Below are 26910 nucleotides of genomic sequence, written 5' to 3'. Positions count from 1 at the left end.
GACATAATTCCTAGGTTTGGCCTTTCCACCTCTATACGGTCCGATTATGGACTGGCCTTTATTAGTCAAATCACCTAAGCAGTTTCTCAGGCTCTTGGTATTGAGTGGAGCCTTCATACCCCCTACTGTCCTCAATCTTCATGAAAGGTAGAATGAACTAATGGTCTTTTAAAGATACACCTCACCAAGCTCAACCTCCAACTTAAAAAGGACTGGACAGTACTTTTACCTCTTGCCCTTCTCAGAATTAGAACCTGTCCTCAAGATGCTACAAGGTACAGTCCATTTCAACTTTTATATAGATGCACTTTCTTGCTCGGCCCCAACTTCGTCCCAGACACCAACCCTCTAGGCGACTATCTTTGGGCCCTCCAGCAGGATAGTCAGGAAATTCATCAGGTTGCTAATCTTCTTTAGCCTACTCCAGATTCTCAGCTGTATGAAGACACCCTAGCTGGACGATCAGTTCTTGTTAAGAATCTGATCCCTCAAACTCTACAACCTTGATGGATTGGACCCTACTTAGTCATCTATAAAACCCCAACTGCCGTCTGCCTGCAGGATCCTCCCCACTGGGTTCACCATTCCAGAATAAAGCTGTATCCATCAGACAGCCAGCCTGATCTCTCCTCTTCCTCCTAGAAGTCACAAGTACTCACCCCTACTTCCCTTAAACTCACTCGCATTTCTGAAAAGCAGTAATAACCCCTATTAGCCTAATACATCCCTTCATTCTACTAGGTCTATTCATCCTTACCCTACTTTTTGCAACAGGGCTTTACGTAGTCACCCCCACTACTTGGACTCCACCCCAAAAACTTGTCATCCCTACTATCTTCTGTCTAGTCATACTTCTATTCACCGTTCTCAACTACTGATAAATGCCCTGCTCTTGTTTACACTGTTTCTCCAAGCCATCACAGCTGATGTCTCCTGGTGCTATCCCTAAACCGCCACTCTTGACTCCCTCTTGGAGTGGATAGATAATCTTTGCTGGCAGGGCACCCTCCAATACTTTCACCCTGATGAAGTTCTATTCTTTACTTTTATAATCACTCCTATTCTCATTCCCATTCTTATGCCACCCTCTACCTCTCCCCAGCTATCTCCACCACACTATAAATCTCACTCACTCTTTCCTAGTCATTTCTAATCCCTCCTTAGCGAACAACTGTTGTCTTTGCCTTTCCCTTTCTTTCTGCGCCTACACAGCTGTCTGCCTTACATACAGACTGGGCAGCATCCTCTGTCTCCCTATACCTCCAAACTTCCTTTAACAGCCCTCACGTTTACCCTCCTGAAGAACTTTTTTACTTCCTAGACAGGCCCAGCAAGACCTGCCCAGACATTTCACATCAGCAAGCTGCCGCCCTTCTCCGCACTTATTTAAAAAACGTTTCTCCTTATATCAACTCTACTCCCTCCGTATTTGGACTCCTCACAACACAAACTACTATTACTGTGGCTGATCCTTTATGTACCTCTTGGCAAAGACCCACTGGAATTCCCCTGGGTAACCTTTCACCTTCTCAATGTTCCCTCACTCTTCATCTCCAATTGGGGCCTTCCAGCTCTGTATTACAGATAAGTCCTCTATCAATACTGGCAAACTTAAAAACATTAGCAGTTACTACTGCTTAGGCAGACACTTACCCTGTATTTCACTCCATCCTTGGCTACCTTCCCCTTGCTCATCAGACTCTCCTCCCAGGCCCTCTTCTTGTTTGCTTATACCCAGCCCCATAAATAACAGTGAAAGGTTGCTCATAGATACTCAACGTTTTCTCATACACCATGAAAATCAAACCTCCCCCTCTATGCAGTTACCCCATCAGTCCCCATTACAACCTCTGACGGCTATCGCCCTAGCTGGATCCCTTGTACCCAGGAATCTGAGTACAAGACACCTCTTTTAGTACTCCTTCTCACCTTTTTACTTAGCATTTCCAGTTTTGCCTTGCACAAGGTCTCTTCCTCCTCTGTGGATCCTCTACCTACATGTGTCTACCTGCTAACTGGACAGGCACATGCACAGAGTTTTCCTTACTCCCAAAATTCAATTTGAAAATGGGACCAAAGAGCTTCCTGTTCCTCTCATGACACCGACACGACAAAAAAGAGTTATTCCACCAATTCCCTTGCTTGTCGATTTAGGACTTGCTGCCTTCACTATTGCTCTCGATACTGGACTAGCAGGCATTTCAGCCTTTGTCATGACCTTCCATAGCCTCTCTGATGACTTCTCTGCTAACATCATGGACATATCACAAATTTTAAAAAGCTTTATTGCTCATACAAAGCCTGTTTGGTGGTCTCTTCACATGGATGCACACAACAGAAAATCTTTAGGTATTCCCTCTAGTAGGATTAATCACAGTCTGCTATCAAACATCTATTATTTCAATATCTTTTAAAATATAATTAAAATAAGTGATTTACACATCTTCTCATTCATTAAATTGTACATGAATTCCTTGAGGGCAAGATGTTGTCTTAGCTTTTTTAGTATTTCATATAGTGATGGTCTCCAATCTTTTTGGCACAAGGGACCAGTTTTATGGAAGATCATTTTTCTGTGGTCTGGGATGGGGTGGGGAGGATGGTTTTGGGAAGATCTAAGCACATTACATTTATTGTGCACTTTATTTCTATTGTTATTACATTGTAATATGTAATGAAATAATTACACAACTCACCATAATGTAGAATTAGTGGGAGCCCTGAGCTTGTTTCCTGCAATTAGACGGTCCCATCTGGGAGTGATGGCAGACAGTGACAGATCATTGGGCATTAGATTCTCATAAGGAGCATGCAACCTAGATCCCTCACGTGCACAGTTCTGCAGTAGGATTCATGCTCCTATGAGACTCTAATGTCACTATTGATCTGACAGGAGGCGGCACTCAGGCAGTAATGTGAGCAATGGGGAGTAGCTGTAAATATAGATGAAGCTCCACTCACTTGCCCACCATTCAACTCCTGCTGTGTAGGCCTGTTTCTAGCAGTAACAACCTGTGGCCCAGGGGTTGAGGACCCCCACCCGCCGCCCCATATACACCTAACAAATAATAGTACACAAAAGTCTCAATAGATAGTAACAAAATTAAAACTTAATGGGTATTATGACCTGAGACCTTTCTCACTTTCAATGTACTCTGAAAACTTCTCAGGAATATTGACACCATGTGGACCTTTTTAGGATGTTTGCTTGCAAAAGACACAATGATATTTATACACAGTGGCATTAAAAAAAGAAACACATTAGAGAGAAAAGAGTTCTATATGTCAGACTGGTCCTTATATTTGAATATTAAGAAATTATAGTACTAGAATGAATGATGAAAAACAAGTAAATATAAATCATAAGTAGATAAAATTTAATCATAAGTAGATAAAAAATTGCAGAACACAGTGGACTGTGAGTCCAACTAATAACACACAAAGGGTCTGTGTCTATATCTATATGAAAGGTATGTGTATTAGAGGGTAAATTCTGGATGACTTGCTTTGTAGAAATAAGAATTTATTTTGTGCTTTGCCAGATATTCAATTCAGGACTCTAGAAGCAAGCAGGAAGAGTAATCACAGATTACTGTAGGCAGCTAACCAACTATATTTACCTCAACACACAAAGAGGCTTTTAAACACAGTCAGGATTGAGTAGCCCTCTAAAAATGAAAAAAGACTGAGACAACTCAGCATCTGCAGAATGTAGAGAAAAACTGTTAGGTCCTTAGGTTAGGTGATAAACTGGATATATAATCAACTTGTTTTTTAAATTTTTTATGTTTTTGAGATGGAATCACACGCTGTCATCCCGACTGGAATGCAGTGGCATGATCTCGGCTCACTGCAACCTCCACCTCCTGGGTTCAAGCAATTCTTGTGCCTCAGCCTCTGGAGTATCTGGGCTTGCAGGCACCTGCCACCATGCCTGCCTAATTTTTTTATATTTTTAGTGGAGACGGGGTTTCACCATGTTGGCCAGGCTGGTCTCAAACTCCTGACCTCAGATAATTCACCCGCCTTGGCCTCCCAAAGTGCTGAGATTACAGGTGTGAGCCACCGCGCCTGACCCTATAATTAACTTCTGATGTACAGCATCTGTCATCAGGCTTAGTCCAGTTGGACAGGTAGGGACATTGGCTGATATCAAGGTCCCATTGGGAAATGCCATTACTAATGTGGTGTACCAGGCAACTTAGGCTGTAGAAATAGGTTGGATATGTTATATAAGGACAAAACAAACAAACAAAACAAAACAAAAGCAACATCCCTCCACCATTAAACTGTGTATGGGGTATCATAGCATTTGACATTTCAACAATGCTTTTGGCTATGTCAGCAATTATTTTTGCAATCTGCAAAGGTGGGGCCAAAAATAAAGCAACCTTAATGAAATTTCTTGACTGCTAAGTTTTTTTCATGGAATCTTAAATTCCTTTATTTTATCTCAATTTTATAAGCAGGCAGCTACAAAATTAATATTAGCAAGCACTGTCTCATTAGATAGATATGTTATATTGGTATGTACTTTACTGATTATCTAGTCCTCAATTATTAATTACATTACTTCAGACAAATTACTTAATTCTTCCTAGATACAGCCTCCTCATTCATGAAATGGGGGTGAGAATAGTACCAAATTCAGATAGTTGTTCTGCGGTTTAAGTGAGCATGCTGATGAAAAACACAAAACACAGTGTGTAATACAGAGTAGATACTCAGCATGAGCTTTGAGTAATACATCACTATACAGCATGTCTCTACTTACTACATAATGTTATTATTCTCTATACATTGAATTATATATTATATATATTATTATATAGTTGAACTCTTTCCTTTTATATACAGACACTAAAAGTCAGAGACTTTTTTTTTTTTTTTTTTTTTTTAAGTGACTGGATCATTTTATTGAATGGTAAGAAATTTAAAGAGCAAAGAGCTGTTGTAAATTCTACTTGTATTTTTTTTCCTCCAAAACTCCAATCTTGAATTTATTTTTCTTTCACACAGGGGCATTTCTACAGGAACAGGGTGCATGGCTTAACTGCGTTTTCCATCCTAGTCTGTTCCTGTGGACGTCTAGAGAATAAGAATTAACCATCCTTGTCCTCTGCTGGGATGGTTCAGGCTGCCAAGTCATTTCCCAAGCCCATTATGAGAGAGTCCTTTCTTGGGCTAGCTGCTTCAAGTCAGAGACATTTATTCACTTTTTTTTTTTCTGAGATGGAGTCTCACTCTGTCGCCCAGGCTGGAGTGCAATGGCGCAGTCTCAGCTCACTGCCACCTCTGCCTCTCAGGTTCAAGCGATTCTCATGCCTCAGCCTCCTGAGTAGCTGGGATTACAGGTGTGTGCCACCAGGCCCAGCTAATTTTTGTATTTTTAGTAGAGATGGGTTTCACCATGTTGGCCAGGCTGGTCTTGAACTCCTGACCTCAAGTGATCCACCCACCTAGGCCTCCCAAAGTGCTGGGATTACAGGTGTGAGCCACTGCACCCAGCCGAGATTTGTTCACTTTTCTGAGGTAACTCTATGGTATTTAAAAGACATGGTTGCATACATTGAAAGTGAGTATAGAAGGAAATAAATCTGGACTATTGAGATGAAGCTAAGGAATCATCATTGTTTGATGTTAGTCTTCTAACCCATTGAAAAATCTTTCTATGAAAAGTGTTTTCAGAAATGGAGTAGAGACCAATAAAGCTGTGGTGCTACAGCTTTCTTGATTTCCTCTTGCTATCTTAAAAGGATGAGTAATTCAATCCAGTCTAATGAGTATTGGCTACTGGGTATTTTTCAGTATCATAAACGCTGTGTTTTGCAAGTTTTTTTTTTTTTTTACTCAGCAAATTATTTCGATGGAATTTTAAGTTGTCAAAAATGTTCTTTAATTGAACCTAGCAAATCTTTATTGAGTACCCCTTGTATATTGAAAAGGGGTGTACAAAAATTAATGATAAGTAGTCTTAATAGCAGGCAACTAATTATAATACAATATGATTGGTGCTGCTATGGAAGGAAACGCTCTAGAATTTTGTTTGTTTACATATACTTGAAAATAAAAATGCTTGAGGAATAAATGCTTGAGATGATAAAAATGGAAGAAGAAAACACATATTACAGGAAAGAGCAATGAACAATGGCACCATGGTTTAAATGTACATGATGTTGGGGGAATGACTAAAATATGTAGGGTATACGTGAGCATGGTCAAAAGCTGGCTAGAGACAGGCTGATGATGGGTCTTTAGTGCTAGAGACTTCATTATGAACAGTATCAGTAGCTCAAAGAGGTTTATAAAGTAATGACAAGATTAACTTTGTTTTTAATGATCTACTTGAGACACCGGAAGGTAATCAAGTAGAAAAAAAGAACAATTCTTGGCCCCTCTTTAGCAGGTATGTTCTAAAAATGACAGCTAATTTGAATACTAACTTCTCGAAAATACAGATAGGAAGACAAATCTTCTAAAGACCAAATCCACCTCTACCCAACTTAATGGCTTTGTATCAGCTGTACTATGACCCCCTCTCATTCTCTTGGACGATGGGGAGATGAACGCATTGGTAATGAAATACCCATCAGTCCTCAACCACATCCCTATTTTAAAACTGAATTTGCACAATAGCTTTTTGAAAGGCCTGTCAGTGCTGCACTGTCGCCTCTGTCGCACTTCTCTGTGGGAGCTGACATTTTGCTGGTACTTCATCAGGCTGGACCACCTGCTGAGAGCCAGATTGGTAAGGGAAATGCATCTCACTGTGGGAAAGGACAGGAGATGTATTATTTAAATACAATTTATTTTACAGCAACTTTAAAAATCTGATTTACAATTGTTTCAGAGAGGAGGAAGTATCTTGTTGTACCTTAGCTCTTTGTGTTTGGTAATACTTAAGACTTTAATTGCTTTTCTAATTTTTAAAACTTGTTTGCTGTTTTGCCTTGCTTTACACCTTTACACATACTCTTTTACTTCTACCTTAGATAACTGATAACTGTCTTTTCCTTTTCTTCTTCTTCTTCCTTTTTTTTTTTTTTAAACAAAAGTGTATAATTAAGGAAATGTCAGCCCTCATTCGTGCTGGGTGTGGTAGAGGAAGTTGGAAAACAGCTTAGAGGTTGTTAAAGGATTCTCTAGATTGAGTCAAAACCTCAGCTATACGAATTCTAGAGTAAAAGATGAGGAGGCTGTGTTTACACATAAAGCAATTCAATACCTTCTTTTGTCTGTTTTTTGAATCTTTAATCCATTTAGCCAAACAATTGATTTTTGTCTTAAAAATAAAATAGACTATTTAAATAGCAAATTTTTGTTGGTTGGAACTATTTGTTGGTTAATTCAATGAAAAAGATCAATCAGGTTATCTGTTTAGAAACAGTAAAATAAAACTGATACCTGAAAAGTAATAATTTCTTCATATCAAAAGAGAAAGTAAAAGTTAAGAAATTGTTTGGTGTGTTCAGAATACATCAATATTTGCCAGCCAGTGGTATGCTGGATCCGTAACTACCAGCTCGGGAAAGCCAACTGTTACATTTTCAGGAATTTTGCAAGGCATTTGAAATCACCACGGTAGGAGTATTATACCTTGGAAATAGGCAAACACTAAAACCCAGTGCTTTCATCTTTCACAGAGCCTGTTAAACATTTGCCAGCTTAGCACTGAGGAAGGCTTACACCTGTGTTCATTATGGTTTCTATGAAGTTTGATCAAATAGTATTTGAAGCATGGATGTATTTGGAATTAGTATTTCCCTTCCATGTCTTTTCTCCATTCTAATTTTCTCTCCTTTAGTAGTAAAGGGGACTGTTTTATAAGTGCTCCTAAAAAAATAAAAGTAATCACTAAATGACTAAGGAACAGAAAATGAGGTTTCTGAAGAAACAGAAATAAAATATTCAGAGGAAATGTTACTATGTTGTTTTAGGTGTTTATTTTTCAAGAACTCGGGTAGTGCTGATGAGCTATGGTTAATATTCACAATAGGAGTAAAAGGAGAAAATGGTCTTAAATTAAAGAAACAATAAGTTGAATACGACTGAAGGAAAAAATATCTTCACTATTATGGGAACAGTTTAGGCCAACAGAGAATACTTTAAGAATAGATAACTATTTTTCTTGGATATTTAGTCAACAATTGGTCTAAAGATGATGCCATTTTTTTCTCTGATTGCTAAGGAAAAAGTAGTAAACTAGTAAATATGAAAAAGACAGAAATGTATAAAGGAGAAAAATATTCACCCATAGTCCCACCATCTAGAGATGGCCACTGTTTAAAAACTGCTGTCCTCTCTTCTACAATTTCCCATATACATACATAGGTACATGTTCTTACAAATTTGAGTCATTCTCTACATACAGCTTTTAACATCAACTCAATGTCAATTTTTCTGACATTACATATTCTTCTAAAACATGAAACTTAATGGCCTCAGAGGAGTCCAGTGATATGTTATATAATTTGCTCAATCATTCTCCATCTAGTGGGTATTAAGGTTGTTTCTACTTTAAGCTTTTTTTTTTTTGTTATAAATAATGCTGGGATAAAGACAAGGCTAGCAGCCCTTCCCTGATTAGTTGCTAAAAGGCCTGACATATAAGATTTAACTGTCCTTCACAGAGATGATACATTCTTGTGAAGGGTGCGAGAGTGCCTGTGATTCCACCCCCATGGCCATACCACACCATACACATACTGTTTAGGAGGCAAAAACAAAAAACAGCAACAAAAAACCAATCTACCATAATCCAGAGGATTTTTTTTAATACAGTGAAATAAAATATTTGAAAAGATTCTCCCCAAGTATTTGTATTTATAACTTCCAAACAACAGGATTTATTAAAAAGCCAATATATTTAAACATAGCTTTTTGGTCTTCCCTGCCTCTAAAATATATTACTTATATAGCCTATGAGTATTTTTACAGTTCATTATGCAGAGTAACTAGGTTTTAAAATTCTGTGAGCACCATAACAGGATATGTAGAGAAATGTTGTATGCTTTTCTTCAAATACAAGCCACTTTTAAAATGCCACACACATTCTTTGTGAAGTACGCGTGAAGCATTTTTAATGAATTCTATCGTTTGGTTCCATTCATTTTCCTAAATATCTTATTATGGTGATTATATAATTTGTGTTTGTGTCTGTGTGTGTAAAATCAGATAATAGCATGTAATACTAAAATTGGACTGGACTGGGAGTCAGGGAATATTTTTGCGTATTGAATTCAATAGATGTATCATGATCAAATTGCCAATAAAATGTAAATAGTATTACTTATCACTAACAAATCTCTCAGGACTATCATGAAATGTTTTTCTGGAGTTTGAAGTCATAGAAGGAAAGAACCGTAACATAACTATTAAAATTAATATTTTAAAGAATGAGGAGTTTATCTTTTTCTTCACTTGTTTTTAAATGGTCTATTTATATCACTTGACAATTGGAACAGTGTAAACTTTATCACTATCTGTTTAATAATTATTCCATTAAAGTTGAGTTGGACAAGAGAAAATGTCACTTCACTGTGGAAATAGCAAGTAACTACCTTTTGAATATGTAAATTCTTACCTTTAAGCGGCTTTTTTTTTTTTTTTGAAGCAAACAAGTAGGTTAGGGATAGCCAACTGCTTCTCCAGTAAACTATTCTACTGTTTGAAATGCTTGTCAAAAGTGCCAGAATAACAGTTCTAAAATAAAGAATCTTGCTATATACAGAAAGTCATAAAAGATCTAGTCCTATAACTTTTGCCTGAGGGTTCTCCGTGGGGGCAGCAATATTTCCCAAAGTGATCATATGATTAGCTCAGTGCTAAGTACTATTTGCTTACATTTTATATATGTTGTTTCTGATTTTATATATTTGTTGGTTAATGGAAAGGTCCAAACACTGAAAGCTAATTCAAATCACTGTTCACACTTCATAAAATGATAATCACAAATGTTTGCTAATCTTTATTAGACAAATTTGAAATAGTAATGATAAAAAAAAGTAGCATCATTACTATCCAGCCCATAGCTTTCCGCATGTTCTCAAGTCACTGTGTTTCATTGTCAATGGAGTAGAGAAGGTGATACAGGCAGGGTTAGCACAACTTATAAAGAATCACAACCAGAAAACGGCACAGCAGGATAGCGGTTCTACCGTGTCCTTGAAACTAGTTCGGTGTAGCTAATCACTTTTTATCAGTCTCTAATCTGCTTCTATCTGAGATAATTCTAGTCTAGTAGGTTCTTAAAGTGCTGCTTTCAGTATAAATTTGAATAGCATACCACGGTAGATTGCTTCCCAAAATGTCTGCAACCGTATCTCTCAACTTGCGGGTCTTTTGCAATGGGCTTCTGCTACTCTTCTCTTCAGTAGGGTAGAATCTCTTTCTCCTCCCCCTGAACTTGAACTTGCCCCATGACTTGCTTTAACCAATAGAATGTGGTGAAAGTGACAATGTGTGGCTTCTGAGGCAAGGCTTTTCCACCTCACATAGCTTTTGCTTGCGCACTTTTGGAATGCTCCTTCTTTATTATCTTAAAACTGTCATGCTATGGGAAAGTCCAAGTTAACCTTGTGGAAATGTTTTGTGGAGGAAAGGGTAAGTTCCCTGGTTGAGCAGCCCAGCCATGCCCAGTCTGTTCTCAAATATCTACCAGCCAAAGCAGTCACGCGAGTGACCCCAGGGCATGCCAGTAGTATAATCGCCTCACCAACCCATAGAATTAAGGGAAATATTAAATCATTGTTTTAAGCCACAAAGTATTGAGGTAGTTTGTTACACAACAATAAATAGTAGGAATATGCATCCTAACATAGCAATATCTTGTATAGCAGGAAGAAAAAAGCATTTTTAAAGCTAACAGTTTTATTAACTTTGTTGGTTGTTTCGTCTAGGTTTATGACTTACATATGGTACAGGATTTTCCTGTGTAACCAGGAGTGCAGTCACAATTTCCAGTTTTTTGTTGTTGTTGCACTGACCTCCATTTTCACAGGGTGCAGAGGAGAACCAGCACTCTGGTCCCCAGAGGCCATCTGGGCAGACTTATAAAACAAAAAGAGAGAGAAAGAAAGAAACTTGTAAGAAGTCTCAAAATGGTCCAAGATTTCTACTGTTGCCTAACCAAGCTGGAAAAGTGTGTGTGTGTGTGTGTGTGTGTGTGTGTGTGTGTGTGTGTGTGTATGACAGAGCTGTAAGGAAAGAAATATCCTAGTAGCCTCCAAGGATTTATAACACTTCCAAAAGTATTCCCTGAAGAAATCAACATGATGCTATATCTTGTCACTTTGAAAACACAGATACAGAGGTTGGCTTTTTGCTGAAAATGTGGTTTTTCAGACAGTAACAATGGAAGCAATTTTGATATATATCTTTAGCAGCAGTTGCACAGAACAAAAACTGAAAATGAGATGTAATTTGTAAAGGAAGCTCAGGAGGCGTGGCACTCAGGAAGTTGCCCTCAAATATTTGGTTGCCTAAATCCTGTTATCCCAGACTTTGCTTCTTTTGTGAGCTAAAATAATCACACCAGAGGTTTACAAACTGTGTACTTTATGACAGTGTACAATGCATAAGGTGGGAGAAGAGAAACAGTGATCTGCTTTGTTGACTGTTCTTTGAACTAGCAAAGGACAGGTGATGCTGCAGGGACCACTGAGGGCTCAGTGAGAGGTTTCCATGTGTGTTCTTCCATAGAAACCACTGGAATTAGAAACCCGGTGGAAAGCATTTTTTTTTTTTATTCCAAGGAAAACGGTGGAACTTTCTTAAAAATATAACACTTATGAAAAGTTACATCAAATCGAGTTGGGCTGTGAGGTATCTTCTTGTCCTGGCAGTGTCTCTGAATAACAGAATTACAATATTTTCTGGGATATTCATACCCAATCTGTTGATTACTAACTCTGTTAAGCACTTTATGTAAAGTAGCTCATATTTCCAAAAGAGAACCCTATGGCATAAGCAAATTTATTTCCATTTTATATGAGAAACAGAGGCTCCCACAAGTTAAGTGACTTACTCTATATCACAAAGCTTGAACCCAGATCTTCTGGCCTCCGAAACTGGTGCTCTCAGCCACTACACCCAAATTTACTCTACAATACTAGGTACTCAGCATCTTTCAGGCCAGTTAATCTGCTCTTAAAGATTCACCAGAGTTCAAAATTCGAAGTTCATCTGATGTGGAACTCTTCTAAAAAAAAAAAATCTGTCTTTCTTATCATGATCCAGGGGTCGTATGGTGTCAAGGGGCCAGCTGGACCAGAGTCCTCTACATTCTGAGGTCTGCCAGGAGTGGGCATGCAAAATACCCTAGGCTACAAACTGCTCTAAACAAGGCAAAGACACCAGCTGCTTTACTTTTTTCTTTCTTTCTTTCTTTTTTTTTTTTTTTGCTATTTCACAGGTTAGTTGTAGAAACCATTTCTTCTGTTCTTAGAAGTCATTACTGATAAGCTAAATAAGGCCTGGTGCTGATTGCGAAGAATACTGTTCATTAGTGCCATTGAAACAATTTCCAGTCTTTAATTAACTATTCATCTGCAATCTAGACACAGGTTTGGAGTTAAGATTTTTAAAGATATGTCTGTCTCTAGGAGCACTTGGGCTACTTCACTCTTTTAAAAAAGAGAAAGAAAAACAACGGGCCTGATTTTCATCATGCACAACTCTTGGAGAGCTCTTTTTGCCTTGATTTCAACTGCCAATCACAGCAACCACATTCACCTGCAGCAGTCTGATTCATAATTTCATTTTGTGGTTAGACAAAAATATCAGAATTGGACAAAGTTATCTGATTGAAAAATAACATGTTTTCCAGATATTATAGTGACCTCTCTATTTTGCTAATTTACATATAGTTTCAACTCATTTTTCTTCACAGTGGGAATCTCAGAAGCATTTTCCAATAAAGTATATTCAGCAGCTGCTTTAAGAAAATGTTATCAGAATAAATTAAGTTTATCCAGGTTTGTTATATGCCATTGTCTCCTCATACATTGACTTCCAGGGCATGACTTCTCTAGGGGGAAAATGAATAAGGGGCTGACTCTGGGCTTAAAAATCAGTTGAAGCACGAAGATGTTTAGAAATTGTCATGGCACCTACTCTCATACCACATTAAACTTGTTAGTGTCATGTTAGGCTTTGATTTCCCCAACTTCCTTTCCCTAATGCCTAGAAAGTCACAATCCAGCTACCTAAGTAACCTCTGTCCATGAAATCTAGATGGACATCACTGCTCACCCTCTCCAGTTCTATAACCACTAGACAACCTGGAACAGAGAAACTTTCTGTCCATTCAGCTCCAGAAAAGCCCTGCAGACTCTCTGAAGATGGCATTGCAAGGAGAAAATGAGGATACGTGAGTGTCAAAGACCATTTTCAATCCTAGTGCCTGCCTCTATAAGTGGCCCCAACGAGATGATGGTTTCCTTTCAAACCTATTATTTCCTTCTGATTTTACACAAGGTTGTACTAAAGGGAAAAAATGCTGTGATATTTTCCTCTGAAATATAGTAATAAATGCTTAATGCAAAATACATGATAATACAATAAAAATGTATAAAGAATAAAAATGCACATTTATGTATTAAGAAAATATTTATTGAGCAATATCTGTATATCAGGACTGTTTCAGGAGTTTGGGGATACTTGGTTGAACAAAATTTTTAGATACCCTTCACTCATGGGGTTCTGATCATAGCAGGAAAAGACAGGCAATAAATATTTGACATCATAATTAGAGTATGTGCTATATTAGAAAATGATAAGCACTATAGAAAAAGAAAAAAGTTGGGAAACTTACAAGTTACAGTTTTAAGTAGGGTAGTACTGATAAAATTCAGTAAAAAAGTAACATGAGACTTTTCGAAATGTGAAAGAGCTACTTAGGTACCTAGCAAAGAGCATCCTATGAATGCATAAAGTCAGAGACAGTCAATACTGGCATCTTGGAATACCTTTTTCCAAATGGCATATGCATCTACACACACACACATATATATCTATATATGTTACTTGTAATTGTACTATACAATAACTTTTATATTTATAAAAAATGTAGGCTGGGCGCGGTGGCTCACGCCTGTAATCTCAGTACTTTGGGAAGCCGAGGCAGGTGGATCACAAGGTCAGGAGATCGAGACCCTCCTAGCTAACACAGTGAAACCTGTCTCTACTAGACATACAAAAAAAATTAGCCAGGTGTGGTGGCGGACGCCTGTAGTCCCAGCTACTCGGGAGAATGAGGCAGGAGAATGGCATAAACCTGGGAGGCGGAGCTTGCAGTGAGCCGAGATTGTGCCATTGGACTCCAGCCTGGGCGACAGAGTGAGACACCATCTCAAAAAAAAAAAAAAAAAAAAAAAAAAAAAAAGAAAAGAAAAGAAAAGAAAAAGAGAAAGAAAAAAAAAAGTAATACCTACAAATTTGGAAAACCAAAACACCAATAACCATATTAAAAATTTTCAAAGTTTTTCTATAGTTAAGCATTAGCATCTTTGAATTACATTTGTTTGAATGATCAATCCTTAGATATAAATAAAATAATTCTAATTCTGGAAGTTGGTAGTGCCTTGGGTTGATTAGTTCAGTTCAAAGAAGTGGTTGCCTAGCTTTAATCTTTCTGGATATAATTATCTGCAGTGTGATCTTTCTTCCCTTGCTCAAGCTAACAAGGGGACAGGAAGCAGCAGAGGCTAAGAAGACTGCATTAAATAACTTTATTGCCCTATGTCTCAGTTTCCTCACCTGTAAATAGGGGATTAATAGAGCTTATCCATCTTCTGAGGGCACTGGTGGATTAACTAATTAATAATCATATGATGCTGAACAAAGGCTGAGGATTATTATTAGAGAAGAAAAAAACTCTATCATCAGAGCATACCTTTCTGGCATCTGTTGCCTTGGTAACCAGATTTGCAGGTGCAACTACCATTTTTGGCACTGCATTCCAGGGTATTCTTCTCCACACACTGACATTCTGAAGTGCAGCCAGCTCCGTAGGCACCCTTGGGACAGTGTGCAAGCAAATTGAGGCAAAGCGGTCACCTGAAAACCACGCTTTGTTTATTTTAAATTGTTAGTGCATAGGCATGTAGTTCTGTGGGGCCTGATTATGGGGAAAACAAGAGGATCATCCTGACTGCCAAAAAAAAAATAAGGAAACAAATGTCTTTTAAATCAGGCAATTCATTTGCTTTTTGGCAACTGGACGTGAACAGTGAAGCCTGAACTACTTAAAAGGCTTTGGTGCTTCCGGGAGAGAAATTGCTTCTCAATGTGCTCCATTGGTGCCTATAGTTAATATTCTCCAAAGAAAGCTAAGGCCTGCCAGGCCCCATATTCATCCTGCTGCAGCATGGAGATGACGGACAAGCACTTATGAGAAGGCTGGCCGTTATTTTCATTCCCTTCTATTCTATGGTAATCGGAAATAATTTTACATCGTGTAGATAACACAAAGCTTTCATGGTGACAGCAGCGTTATCTTGGCCACATCTTTGGCAAATGGTACTTGCCTTCCTTTCATTATTTTCTCTATGCCATTGAGTATTAGGGATGGAAGGCAGCACAGGAATTCTAATACGAAAAAGTCGCACCTTTGCATTCAGGAAAACATATCCATAGTTTTCTCTTTGAGAAGTGTTACAGCAATTCAATTCCTTTTCTGAAATATCCCTCTGACATTTTTTTCTCCCCTATTACAGATGTCCAAGTGACATATCAAGTAAAAAATCCTTCAAGTTGGCCTCCAGGCTCAAGGTAATTGCATTGTGTGCCCACATAGGCTTTGCTGTAGAAAGCTGCTTAGAGAGAACACTTGACTTTCCAGTGGATGGAAAGAGACATTGGTAGAGATCATTCCAAGTGATGGTTATGATGCCACCATGTAGGACCATCCTAGTCCCAGTTGCCAGGGATAGTACAGAGTTACCTCTAAAGTTAACAGAGTCTTTTTCAGGTTTCCCAATGGAGATAACAAATTATATGATCCTCTATTTCCTTTTCTATGGCTTCCAAGTTTTGGATCCTTTCCTACACCCACCAGGTCCCAGGGTCTCTCAGGCCATTGCCTGCCTTAATGTAGGTCTCTTCTTGCTCATTCCTAAATCCTTGCTCAGGATTGTCCTTCATGCCCTATTCTTTCTGGTTCAGCACATAGAATTATGGTTCAGAAGACAACACAGACACAGAGAAATGCTTAAATGTGACCATTTGTATCTTAAGAACATCTCCTTACTGGAATATATTTGGAAATAAGGAAAAGTGAAAGAAGTAATCTCTCACACAGTGCCCATGCAGGGGTTGTAAGGCATTGAAATGTGTTCACCAAAAATTCATATGTTGAAGTTCTAACCCTTCAGTACTTCAGAATGTAAATTTATTTGAAACGGAATCATTGCAAACATAAGTAGTTAAGATGAAGTCATACTGGAATAGGATGGCCTCTAATTCAATATGACTACTGTCCTTATAAATAGGGAGTATTTGTATGCAGAGACATGTACCATATGAAGATTGAAGTTATGTTGCCACAAGCCAAGGAACTACCAGAAACTAGGAGAGAGGCCTGGGACAGATCTGTCCCTAGCACCTTCAGGGGGTTGTGGACACCTTGATCTTGGATGTCTAGCTTACAGAACTACAAGGCAATAAATTTCTGTGGTTTAAACCATTCAGTTTGTGGTACTTTGTTATGGCGGGACTAAAAAAAGAATATATAGAGTTGCAAACTCAAGTTCCTGAAGTCCAGGAAAGTGATATTAATCAATAAATCTTCAAGTCCAAGCAATAAGGGAGCCACAAAGAACTAGAATGTATCTGTTTTTCCTAAAGATAGTCATATTCACAATGCTAACTACCACCACCACCAACAACACAACAAACATATTTGCTGAATTTTTTCCTGTGCCTCAACTCCTCACAGCATGCAAATGAATAAATATCTACTATGCCAATATTATTAAACCCTAAAAACTTCAACCTGATGTTTCTGAAAAGTTAGCCCTTTAGGTTTTTGACCAGATCAATAATGATTCAATTATTTTTGCCATAATATCTGATGTAACCTTTTTACATATTCTAAAGTTAATACTAAAAGTAGGATGTGTCTTGTTACACTAGGGGAACAATAATACAAATATTATCTTTTTTTCTAGGTCAGTCTTCTTCTCTTGGCATATCCTAGGAGGTATATAACATTCTGGAACATACCATCTGCACCTCTATTGCTCATGGTTTCCCACACCTTTCCCCTTCTCTTCTATGTTGCTTGTCTAAGCCTAATGTTTCCTCATGCTCCAGGTTCAGTGTTCTGAGATGGCTTCACTGACTCTCTTATTGATATATTTATAATTTATCTTTCCTATGGATACGGCTTTTATAAAATAGACAAGAATCATGGACATTCACTAAAAATAAAACATAAGACTCTAAAAGGTGTCTGTTATTAAGAGATGGCTATGGTATTGAGTCGTTCTACGGTTAGAATGTTTTTGTCCTCCCAAAATTCATACGTTAAAATCCTAACTCCCAGGGCTATGGTATTAGCAGTGATTAAGTGATTATGTCATGAAGGTAGGGCTTTCATGAATAAAATTAGTGCTCTTAAAAGAGACCCCAGAGAACTGCCTTGCCCCTTCCACCATGCATGAGAACACAGTGAAAAGATGCCATCTAAGAACCAACAAGTAAGCCCTCCCCAGATACCAAATCTGATGTCTTGATTTTAGTCTTCCCAGTCTCCAGAACTATGAGAAACAAGTATTTGTTGATTGTGTACAACCTGGCTTACGGCATTCTGTTGTAGCAGCCCAAATGGACTAAAATACTGAAGTTCAGTCAGGAAAGATTTTCAGAGGCATTAGTCTGTCAACAAAAAGAGAAGAGGATGTGAAATAGGTAGAGGATCAGGGTGAAGATGGTTTCAGGCTCATAGATACTTGCACATAGCATCAAGGTGGGATGGAGAACATTCAGAATTATCCCACTGGGAGAAATTCCAAAAGTTACTGCTGGGTTCAAGTATTTGTTAGTGATTGTGTTTTCTTGCATCCTTTGAAAAATGTGATTAATAGTCAAAATGCAAAATTAGACATCTTAGAGAATGAGACTGCTTCACCCCGGAACAGAGAAATAAAAGAAACTTGTTCTGGCCCGAGGTATTCAACTTTGGTAAAATATCAAACGTCTATTTAAACAGACTATTAACAATCCACTCCCATTAGTTGAGGTAAATATTAACCAGATGTAAAACAAAATTAGAAACATTTTTCTTTCATTTATCAAAATCTAGATTCTGTAATTCAAAGAGGCTAAATGCTATAATATATTTGTCATATATATAAAACTATAAAAAACATTTTTTACCCTCTTCCTTTGTGTGACAGTAGTCTCTGCACTTTTCTGTGCTTTCATGTTTTACGCACAGAGCAAATTAATTGCCTGCAAGTTACGCAGATGACAAAACCACCTCACACATATGGGTGCCATACATCCTGTGGCAATGGCCATTGTTGGCACAGTTACATTTCCTTTTGCAGTTCTTCCAAAAGAACCCTTTTGTCCATCCTGGAGGGTGAGAGGACAAATGAAGAAAATATTAACCCACATGTAAAACTTGCTAGAGTTATTGTTATAGGAAGTCAGGAGATTGAGAAAGGTGAAACGTTTCTAATCTGGTTGAAGTGAGGCTAGAGAGATCTTTTAAAAACCACCAAGATGATTCTGTATCCTCTGCTTAAAATCCTACAATGACTCGTCATTGCTGTCAGGTCAAAAATACCAAACTTAATAAGACTGGGGCCCCTGAGCTTGCTGACCTCATGTTGCACTACCCTCTGCCTGTCTGCCTGTGCTCCGCTGGCCTCTGCAGGTTTCATAGTGCATCCCATGCCTTCCTGTTGCCTCTTAATCAGGAAAGCCCTTTCCCCACTCTTCCCATGTTTTATCTCTCCACATTTTGCAGGCTTTTGCTTAAATGTCCCTTCTCCATAAGTCTCTGTCCCAGGCTCATACAGTCTGCATTGTCCTCATGGTCTCACCTCCAACCACATATTAATATCTAACTTGTAATCCCTACCAGTATTTGTAATTTATGGTTGCCTTGAACAAAATCACATGTTCCACATGGAAGCACAATAATATATATTTTTTTTCCTTTTTGCTATCATATCATAATGTCTGGTGCCATTCCTTGCAACCACTTAATGTATTTTTTAAATAAATAAATGAACATTGCTCACAAAGATAAGTAACTGAAATGCCAGCAGGAACCTTACTGCATCTCAGAAAGTGAAGTAAACTTGGTTTCCAACTCCCCAATTCCATCAACTGTGAGAAGCTAATAAACTCCTCATGATTTCTGGCAATCCCTAGAGACTTACATCCTCATTGACTCTGTGCCTTCAGCTTTTGTGCCTGTACAATCAGGTTCTTTTTTTGTGCTTTATTAACCCATGTAGGAATTGTTGCCTCTTCACTGGTTTACACACACACACATACACACACACACACACACACACACACACAATCTATGCACAGTACTCATTGGTATTTTGTGAGTTTTTTATCTATCATCTCTTTTTCTCTTTTTCTCTCTACCTCCTCCCCTTTTCTTCTCTAATTTTCATCTGTCTTCCTCCCTGGTTTCCCCAAGGAGCTCCATTGTTCTTCATTTTGTTATGCAGAGAAAATAACTTCTCCTAAGCTCCTACATCTAAACCTGTACACATAAATGTAAGTTTTTGCTCGGTAGAAGAAAAAGGCTTTCTCTGTAAGAGGATTCATCCTGCTTAGATCACAGTTGGAGATTTAAGTATCACTTATTTTGTTGTTACACATGTCATTGTGTAACAACAAATTGTACTCTTTTATATAGAGAGAGACACAGCTTTCACAGCCTTTTACTTCTTCAGAAAAAGGCCATTTTGAAAAATACACATGCAACTTTCACTTAGTTTATTTCCCATTAGAAACCCCAAGAACTTAAGGAGTAATCTTACTGACTGGCACCAGACCTTCCTTCCGTCTTTACAAGTTTTCCCATGAACCCCTGGGGGGCTCTGGCACTGCCCAGTCAGAAGATCATAGGTGCCTCCATTCTGACAATTACAGATGCTGCCACATTCTTTCTCATTGGTCTCTGGAGAACAAGCTATGAAGAAAATAGAGAAGATGAACAAGTAATGGAACATACGTTTTCTGATACAAATGGAGGGAAAAAATAGCTTGTCTTTCTATCAGGATAGATACCAAGTAATTAAAAACTCAGTAGCTTACAGACCCAGGAAAAATTTCTGGCATGTTCCTAGATTGTATAGCATAATCACTCCTGTGGGATTACTGATACAGCTAGTTAAAATAATGATGACTGAAGAAATTGCTAACAAGCTTCAAATGCAAAATTTATCTCATTTCTTAAACTCTAACCCTCACACTTTAAAAGCTACCCAGGCATCTTTGCTGTACAATTCTAACCAACCCTAAGGAGAAACAAACTGCATCTTCTGTTTTGAAAACTGAGGGAAAATGCTTTTAAAATATCATGTATTTTTAACCGGGAATGAATGCAGCTGAGGTTCTCATGGGGGTCCCAAGGTAGTTTGCATTGTCAAAGATAAGGTAAAGTCAGGGAAACAACAGTTTTCATTAGTTTGTTGGTATTTTTGTTTTTAGTGCTCTATAAAAACGATAAATTGGGAAAAATGTCAGTGACCATATTTTAATGTAAGCACATGTAGCTTACATCAAAATAATTTCAGTAATCATTGTAATTGAAATTTTGTCATAATAGGCTAAAAGTTATAAAATTACATTTATAAAATCTGCTCCATTCACCCCCTGTTCCCATTTCAGATGGTAATATGGAACTTGCCTTCTTATTCACCCTTTTCTTTGCTTTCAAGCCATAAGCTGCTATGAAAGGGAAAAAAGGAAAGAATAAAACAAAAAGGAGAGACTAGCAACAAACATTTGCTGTGGCCTATATTATTAATTCACATTTTGTTAGCGTTTGCGTTTTAATAGCAACTACAGAAGGGGCAATTTTAAAAAACTGACCTGCAAAATGAAGCTAAGGAAGTTTAAATGGCTTGCACAGTGTCTGGATTATGGCAAGTCATCAATATAGATAAACCAACACTATAATTTGACACTCCCTCACAAAGTAAATGGCGATTATCGCATAGTCTATAGATTTGCCAAATACTTCATTAGATCAAACAGTGCAGAGATTCTGGGGAAGAAAAATGTAAAACAAACACATGTCCCAAACCACAGCTGGATGATGTAAAAAAAAGTCATAAATCTCTCCTCCCATGTTTTAGTCTACTCATTTGTCATACGAAAAATACTCCTATCTTTCCTTTCCACCAGATAAGAGTCTCACAATAATAAATGATTTCAATATGAAATCTTTCATAAGAAATGGGGTCCTAAAAATGTGCTTTTAAAATTAAATAATATGTGGTCATTTTAAAATTGTTTCAATATAATTATTTGAAGAAACCTCTAAGAAATCAAAGTAGATATTTTCATTATAGACTAATAAATATATTGGGCTAGAAGATCTACTCAATGGGAAAACTGACTTCAAGATCCCTGTTGAAAGTTCTTTTTTTCATTTCTTTTGCTGCATTTGAAAAGCTGACAATCTTAAAAATGTAGCCAATGAATAACTGGTCTCTTCTGCTTATTGTAGATTAAAGGGATTTATTTTTATTATTATTGTTTTTTGTAGAGACTAGGTCTTGCTATGTTGCCCAGACTGGTCTCAAACTCCTGGCCTCAAGTAATCTTCCTGCCTCAGCCTCTCAGAGTGTTGAGATTACAGACATGAGTCAGCACCCTTGGCCAACAGGGATTTTAAAGAAAATATTCCCACTCCCTCTTTTTGTTAAAAAAAAAAAAAAATGAACAATTGTTTCTCGTTTCTCCAAAATGGATTGTTCTGTTTTCATTTTTGTAGAAGACATAAAAGAAGGTTAGAGAGAAAGTGAAAAGAAGATAGAAGTTCTGCTTTCAGGGGTAGACTCCCCTTTATTGCAACATGTAAATATTTAAGAGATCCCCAAAGTTTTCTAAAGCCAAAGAAGATGCCATCTCATTTTTATTTTATCAGCAAGCTCATTTTCAATATTTTAATATTAATTTTATATCAGAGATATTTCATTCTTATGTGTTGGAGATATATTTTTTCATTATTTTATTTTTTAAATTTATTGCTGTTTAAAATATTTTTTATAGTTTTTAATTTTTTATTTAGTTTATTTTATTCTTATTTGAGATATATTTTTTAGTTTTTTTTTATTATGTTAGAGATCAAATATTGGGAGATGCATACTTGCCAATAAAACTTACAATATAAGGTAAATATTGACTTACTAGTAGACATATAATAATTTTTATTTGATCCCAATTTTATATACTTGAGTGTGTCAAGTTGCAGGTCAATATAGCTGGGAGTTTCAACACCAAGTTTTATCCATGTGTTTGAAACTAGGCCGCATAAAACTTAGAAATTAGGCCTTATAAAAAAAGAACTTAAAAAAATTAACACCAGGTGGCTCTGGATAGGGTCCCACCCTGCCTCGATAGGGTCCCACCCTGATAGGGTCCCACCCTGCCAATTCCGGGAAACAACCTCATGGGGTCCCACCCTGCCAATTCCGGGGGTCTCACCCTGCCTCGAAGTTCCCGGAATCAACAACTCCAGGAAAAAAACCTCATAAGGTCCTGCTCTAACCAATTAGAACAAGACACCTTGCTCAGGCCATAGACAGACCCAATTACCACGCGCCTAAAGCTTTGTTTGAATTTCGCGCCATAAGCTGTGTTTGAACTTGTGCTTGCCTATATAAACAGCCTGTAACAAGCAGTCGGGGTCCCAGGGCCAACTTAGAGCTTGGGACCCTAGCGCGCTAGTAATAAATAACTCTCTGCTGTGAATCTCGTGTCGGTGATCCTTCGCGGCGACCCCTGCCCAGGAGGGAATCGACAGTTAGGTTCCAACATGTTCATTCATGCACTGGATGCCTCCAGTATGGAGAAATTCAGAATGAATAAGCATGAATAGGACCTGGCCAGTGAGCTCTCGGTCTAGTAAAGAAGATAGAAAATGAACATAGTGAACTCTAATCCAATGTGGAGAGAAAGAAATTTTTTAATCCACTCAAAACATAAATAGCTATGTTATTCTGAGGCCATTAAGTAAAGCGTCATGCAATAGGCAGCAATAGGCTTCAAGGATGACAGTTTAGCAAAAGGCGCAATGATGAAAGTGCAGCACATTAAGTAGTGAGTGGTTCAGTTTGCTGGAAATAATAGGTTAGGCGAAGAGTTATGACTAGGACAAAAAGCCAAAAAGATTTTTGAGAGTCTGATGGTCACCAGTGACTGGGTAAGATGTATACACTTTATATGAAGGGAAAGGGACAAAATTTTTGAGCAGCAGAGAAACATGATCAGAGGGATGCATGAGGAAGATCCTCAAAACCCTAACTAGTTATCTTGGTTAAACCATTTCACTATGTTATGACTCAAGTTTTGCATCTACATCATATAATAGTAACAACAGCTGTGTTCTTCCCATACGTAGAGAGTTCAAAAGAAAATCTGTTCATATCATCTTCCAAGACAATCACAAAAACTAAGACAAAACATTTATATAAATAGAACTCATAAGATGAATTTAAAAAGAGAAAGAAGAAACAAAGATAGTCAATACATTTTATTTTGTCACTCGGAAGTCTGAACTCCTGAAAGCATACCTTCATTTAAAATATGGAGGAAAGGAATTTTGGGCAGAATCATTTTTAAATCTTTGAACTTACTCATGAGAGACTTGTATTAAAAAAAAAAGTCATTAACTGTGTTAACATATTTTTAAAAAGAAAAAGAACAAAAAAATACAAAAAGCCAAGCAGCAAACAGTCAAGCAAGTCCATTTAAATTGCACTTTGTAGCACAAAGCCTTTCCTTTTCCCTTCATTGGGAATAGCTTGTCAGAGCCTAATGATTTATTTAAATGGAGGGATTTTTATAGGCCTAGAATATTAGGATCCTTTATTAACTTTTACATTCCATGGATAAACGAGAGACAGCATGTCAAGTTTCCTAGGGAACACAAAATCTCCTTTTTAAGTCACATTTTCAGTTTAAAACTTAAGCACTTCATAAGCATTATTTAACCCCAACAAATAAATTGTCTTCTTGTCCTTATCAGTTGCTTACTTTATTAAAATATTTTGGGGAGAACATATGTAAAGGAGTGGTTTGGGGTGCTTGCCCAATTCTCAGGGTGCCACTTACTTTCATTACAAAGAATGCCACCCCAACCTGCTGGGCAGGAGCATTCACTCTTTCCTTCCTGGCTCTTTCCTGCATTCATGCAGTCCTTGCAGCTCAAGCTGCAATTGTGTCCAAAGATGTGATCTAAACAGACTGTAATGTGATACCATCTTAGCTTGCCCACAATCATCTACATAACTAAAAATCAAAATAAAGCTAATTCCCTAAAAAAAAAAAAAGATCCTTGAGCATAGTTCCTAAAGAACCTTTAAAAAGGACAACAGCAAGATACAGCTTTTAAAATAAAGCTTATTTTACTTTTTCCAATTATTACATTGGAATATTGTCCCTAAGAATACTTAGAATCTTTAGGAATTTCTTTTTTAAAAAAGAAATTATCATTGATTTGAGAACAAAAAATATAATCAATGTTCCTGAAATTTTGATGCTTTTTCTTTCAGGATTTTTTAAGTATAGTTTTGTTTTCTGAGTAAATCTTTTTATTAAAATTTAATATGTAGAGAAGTACACAAATCTAAACTGTATACTTCAAACTTCTTTTCACATTGCAAATAACTCATGTAAATGCCACCCACATCAAGATACATAATATTACTAGCAATCCAAAATCTCAAAGGTGACTTGATAATTTTCAATCATTAATTTCATAAATTAAGCACTGTGGTGATCTCTATCCCTTTTTTTGAACTTTTTATAGGTAGAATTGTAAAGTGTGTACTCTTTGGTGTCAAGCTTCTTTCATTCAACACAATGTATGTGAGATTCATGCACATTGTGTATGCAAGAGTTTATTTTTTATGGTTATATAGTATTCTACTGTATTAATGTACCACAATGTATTTATCCATTCTCTTTTTGAGGGACATTATCATATCGAATAAAGGTGGAGAGACATGTATTCAGTTGTTTAAAGCTCATTCCATTTTAACTTTTGTCCTTGTTTCTAGGGTAGGGACTTTAAGATGCCCTAATTGAAAACTTGGCATTTTTACCAAAGCCCTTCTACTTTGGCAGGCCTGAGCTCCATGTTCTGCCTCTCCATCATCATGAAACTGCTGATAAATGTGCTTCACTCTTCAAACTCTTAGCAGCTATCTTTCAGATTCCTGGCACAACCCATTAATTGGCAAATGGCATGAGGAGAAAAGCATCTGAGACCATCCTACTTCTTTGGTCTTCTCTTCTTTGCAGATCTTGGCCACTGAAGTTCTGATTGCTGTTGTTGCTGCCCCCAACTATTTCTCTTCTGACTTTGATTAGCCAAAACATCAGAAGTTTAATTAAGAAACATTAAAGTACTTCTATTTTTATATAGAGACATTTATTGATATTATTATGATTTGACCACTGCATAAAAATATTTCTCCTATTTTTCTGAATACATTCTAAAGCAATCATAAGCTTTGATATTGTTAAAATACAATAAATAGAGGGAGAACAAAAAGAACAGCTCTGTTTTACAAAGGAAAAAAAGAAGAAATGGACTGGCTGCAAACAGTTACTTTTGATAGACATTTACTTTGATCAGAAGTCGATGCTTGAGCTCTGTTGTTTAGATATATAAGAAAACCTGCTCACATTTTGAAGATTTTTTTGGTCCATTTGACCATATTAAACAATTAGTTCTCTGCATTTTAAAACCTAGAAAGGAACTACATTTTAGGGCTATTTAAGGTAAATTTTAACTATCTAAAGTGATTTCTAGTGAGATTTTAATAGAAGAATTAAAAGATCTCAATTTTTCTCCCCATTATGCTAATTTAAAGATATTTTTCTGCTCCATTTTCCTGTATTAACTTCAAGAACACCCCTCCGCACTGCACCCTCAGTTCTACAAGTACCTACACAGCACTCCTTTATTGTACAAATGGAAATAAAAAAGACAAAAGATGATGGATTTCATAGAAAGCTCTGAAGAAGTGACTTTGGCCCTACTTTTCTTGCAAACTTCATATTAAAACATATGATAGCATTAAATATTGATAGTAAAATTGTCTACAAAAATGTAGCAAGTTATCTAAAAATAAAAGTGAGTATAATAAGGTAAATTCTTTTACACACCAAATTTGTGCAAAGCAGTCAGTTCTCTACAAGTATCTTTTTCCTCTTCCTCCTCATCTTCTTCATCTTTGTAGGTGGGAGGCAGAAAGGTAGCAACATAATGAAGCTGTTGAGGTGGGCTCTTGAATAGAAGACCTGGAAACCTCACAACTTCTCATTCCTCTTCTTCTTCCTCTAGCTTATCATCATCTAAAGCTAAGGCCATAGAAGAAAATGTGAGGTTTCAACCTGGTTAAAAGAAGGAAATACTGTGCAAAGGTTGATAGAGAAATGAGAGAGTTTGAACTAGACAGCCAAGGCAGGGGGTGACAGAAGGGTAAAATGCTTTGAGATGGCCATTTCAAAAGTCTATTGTAAATGAAGGTGAGAAGCTGCCGGCACACAGTTAAAACTGTAGCAGAGAGAACAAAAGAAAATAAGGAAAGATCTTAGTCTGTGAAGGCAGAAAGGGGACGGCAGGTTGAGTTAAGAAATATGTGGCCTCCATTGCTCCAGAAGAACAAGATGAAGGTGGAAGTAGTTTAGAAAAGA

At 37.3% G+C, this 26910-nt stretch overlaps 1 protein-coding gene across 1 annotated transcript in view; it reads right to left on the bottom strand.

Moving 5' to 3' along the window:
* Positions 1-15309: 15309 nt before the first annotated feature.
* LOC721629 (uncharacterized) overlaps positions 15310-26910 on the bottom strand; it is a 46360-nt gene continuing 34759 nt past the window's right edge. The window contains 4 exon segments of the mRNA XM_077994101.1: positions 15310-15427; positions 20017-20164; positions 24319-24450; positions 26380-26574. Of these exon segments, the coding sequence (XP_077850227.1) occupies positions 15310-15427; positions 20017-20164; positions 24319-24450; positions 26380-26574 (593 nt within the window).

Source organism: Macaca mulatta, chromosome 2 (assembly GCF_049350105.2).
Source record: "Macaca mulatta isolate MMU2019108-1 chromosome 2, T2T-MMU8v2.0, whole genome shotgun sequence".
NCBI classification, from domain to species: domain Eukaryota; kingdom Metazoa; phylum Chordata; class Mammalia; order Primates; family Cercopithecidae; genus Macaca; species Macaca mulatta.
This window is presented reverse-complemented; position numbering and strand designations above follow the sequence as displayed.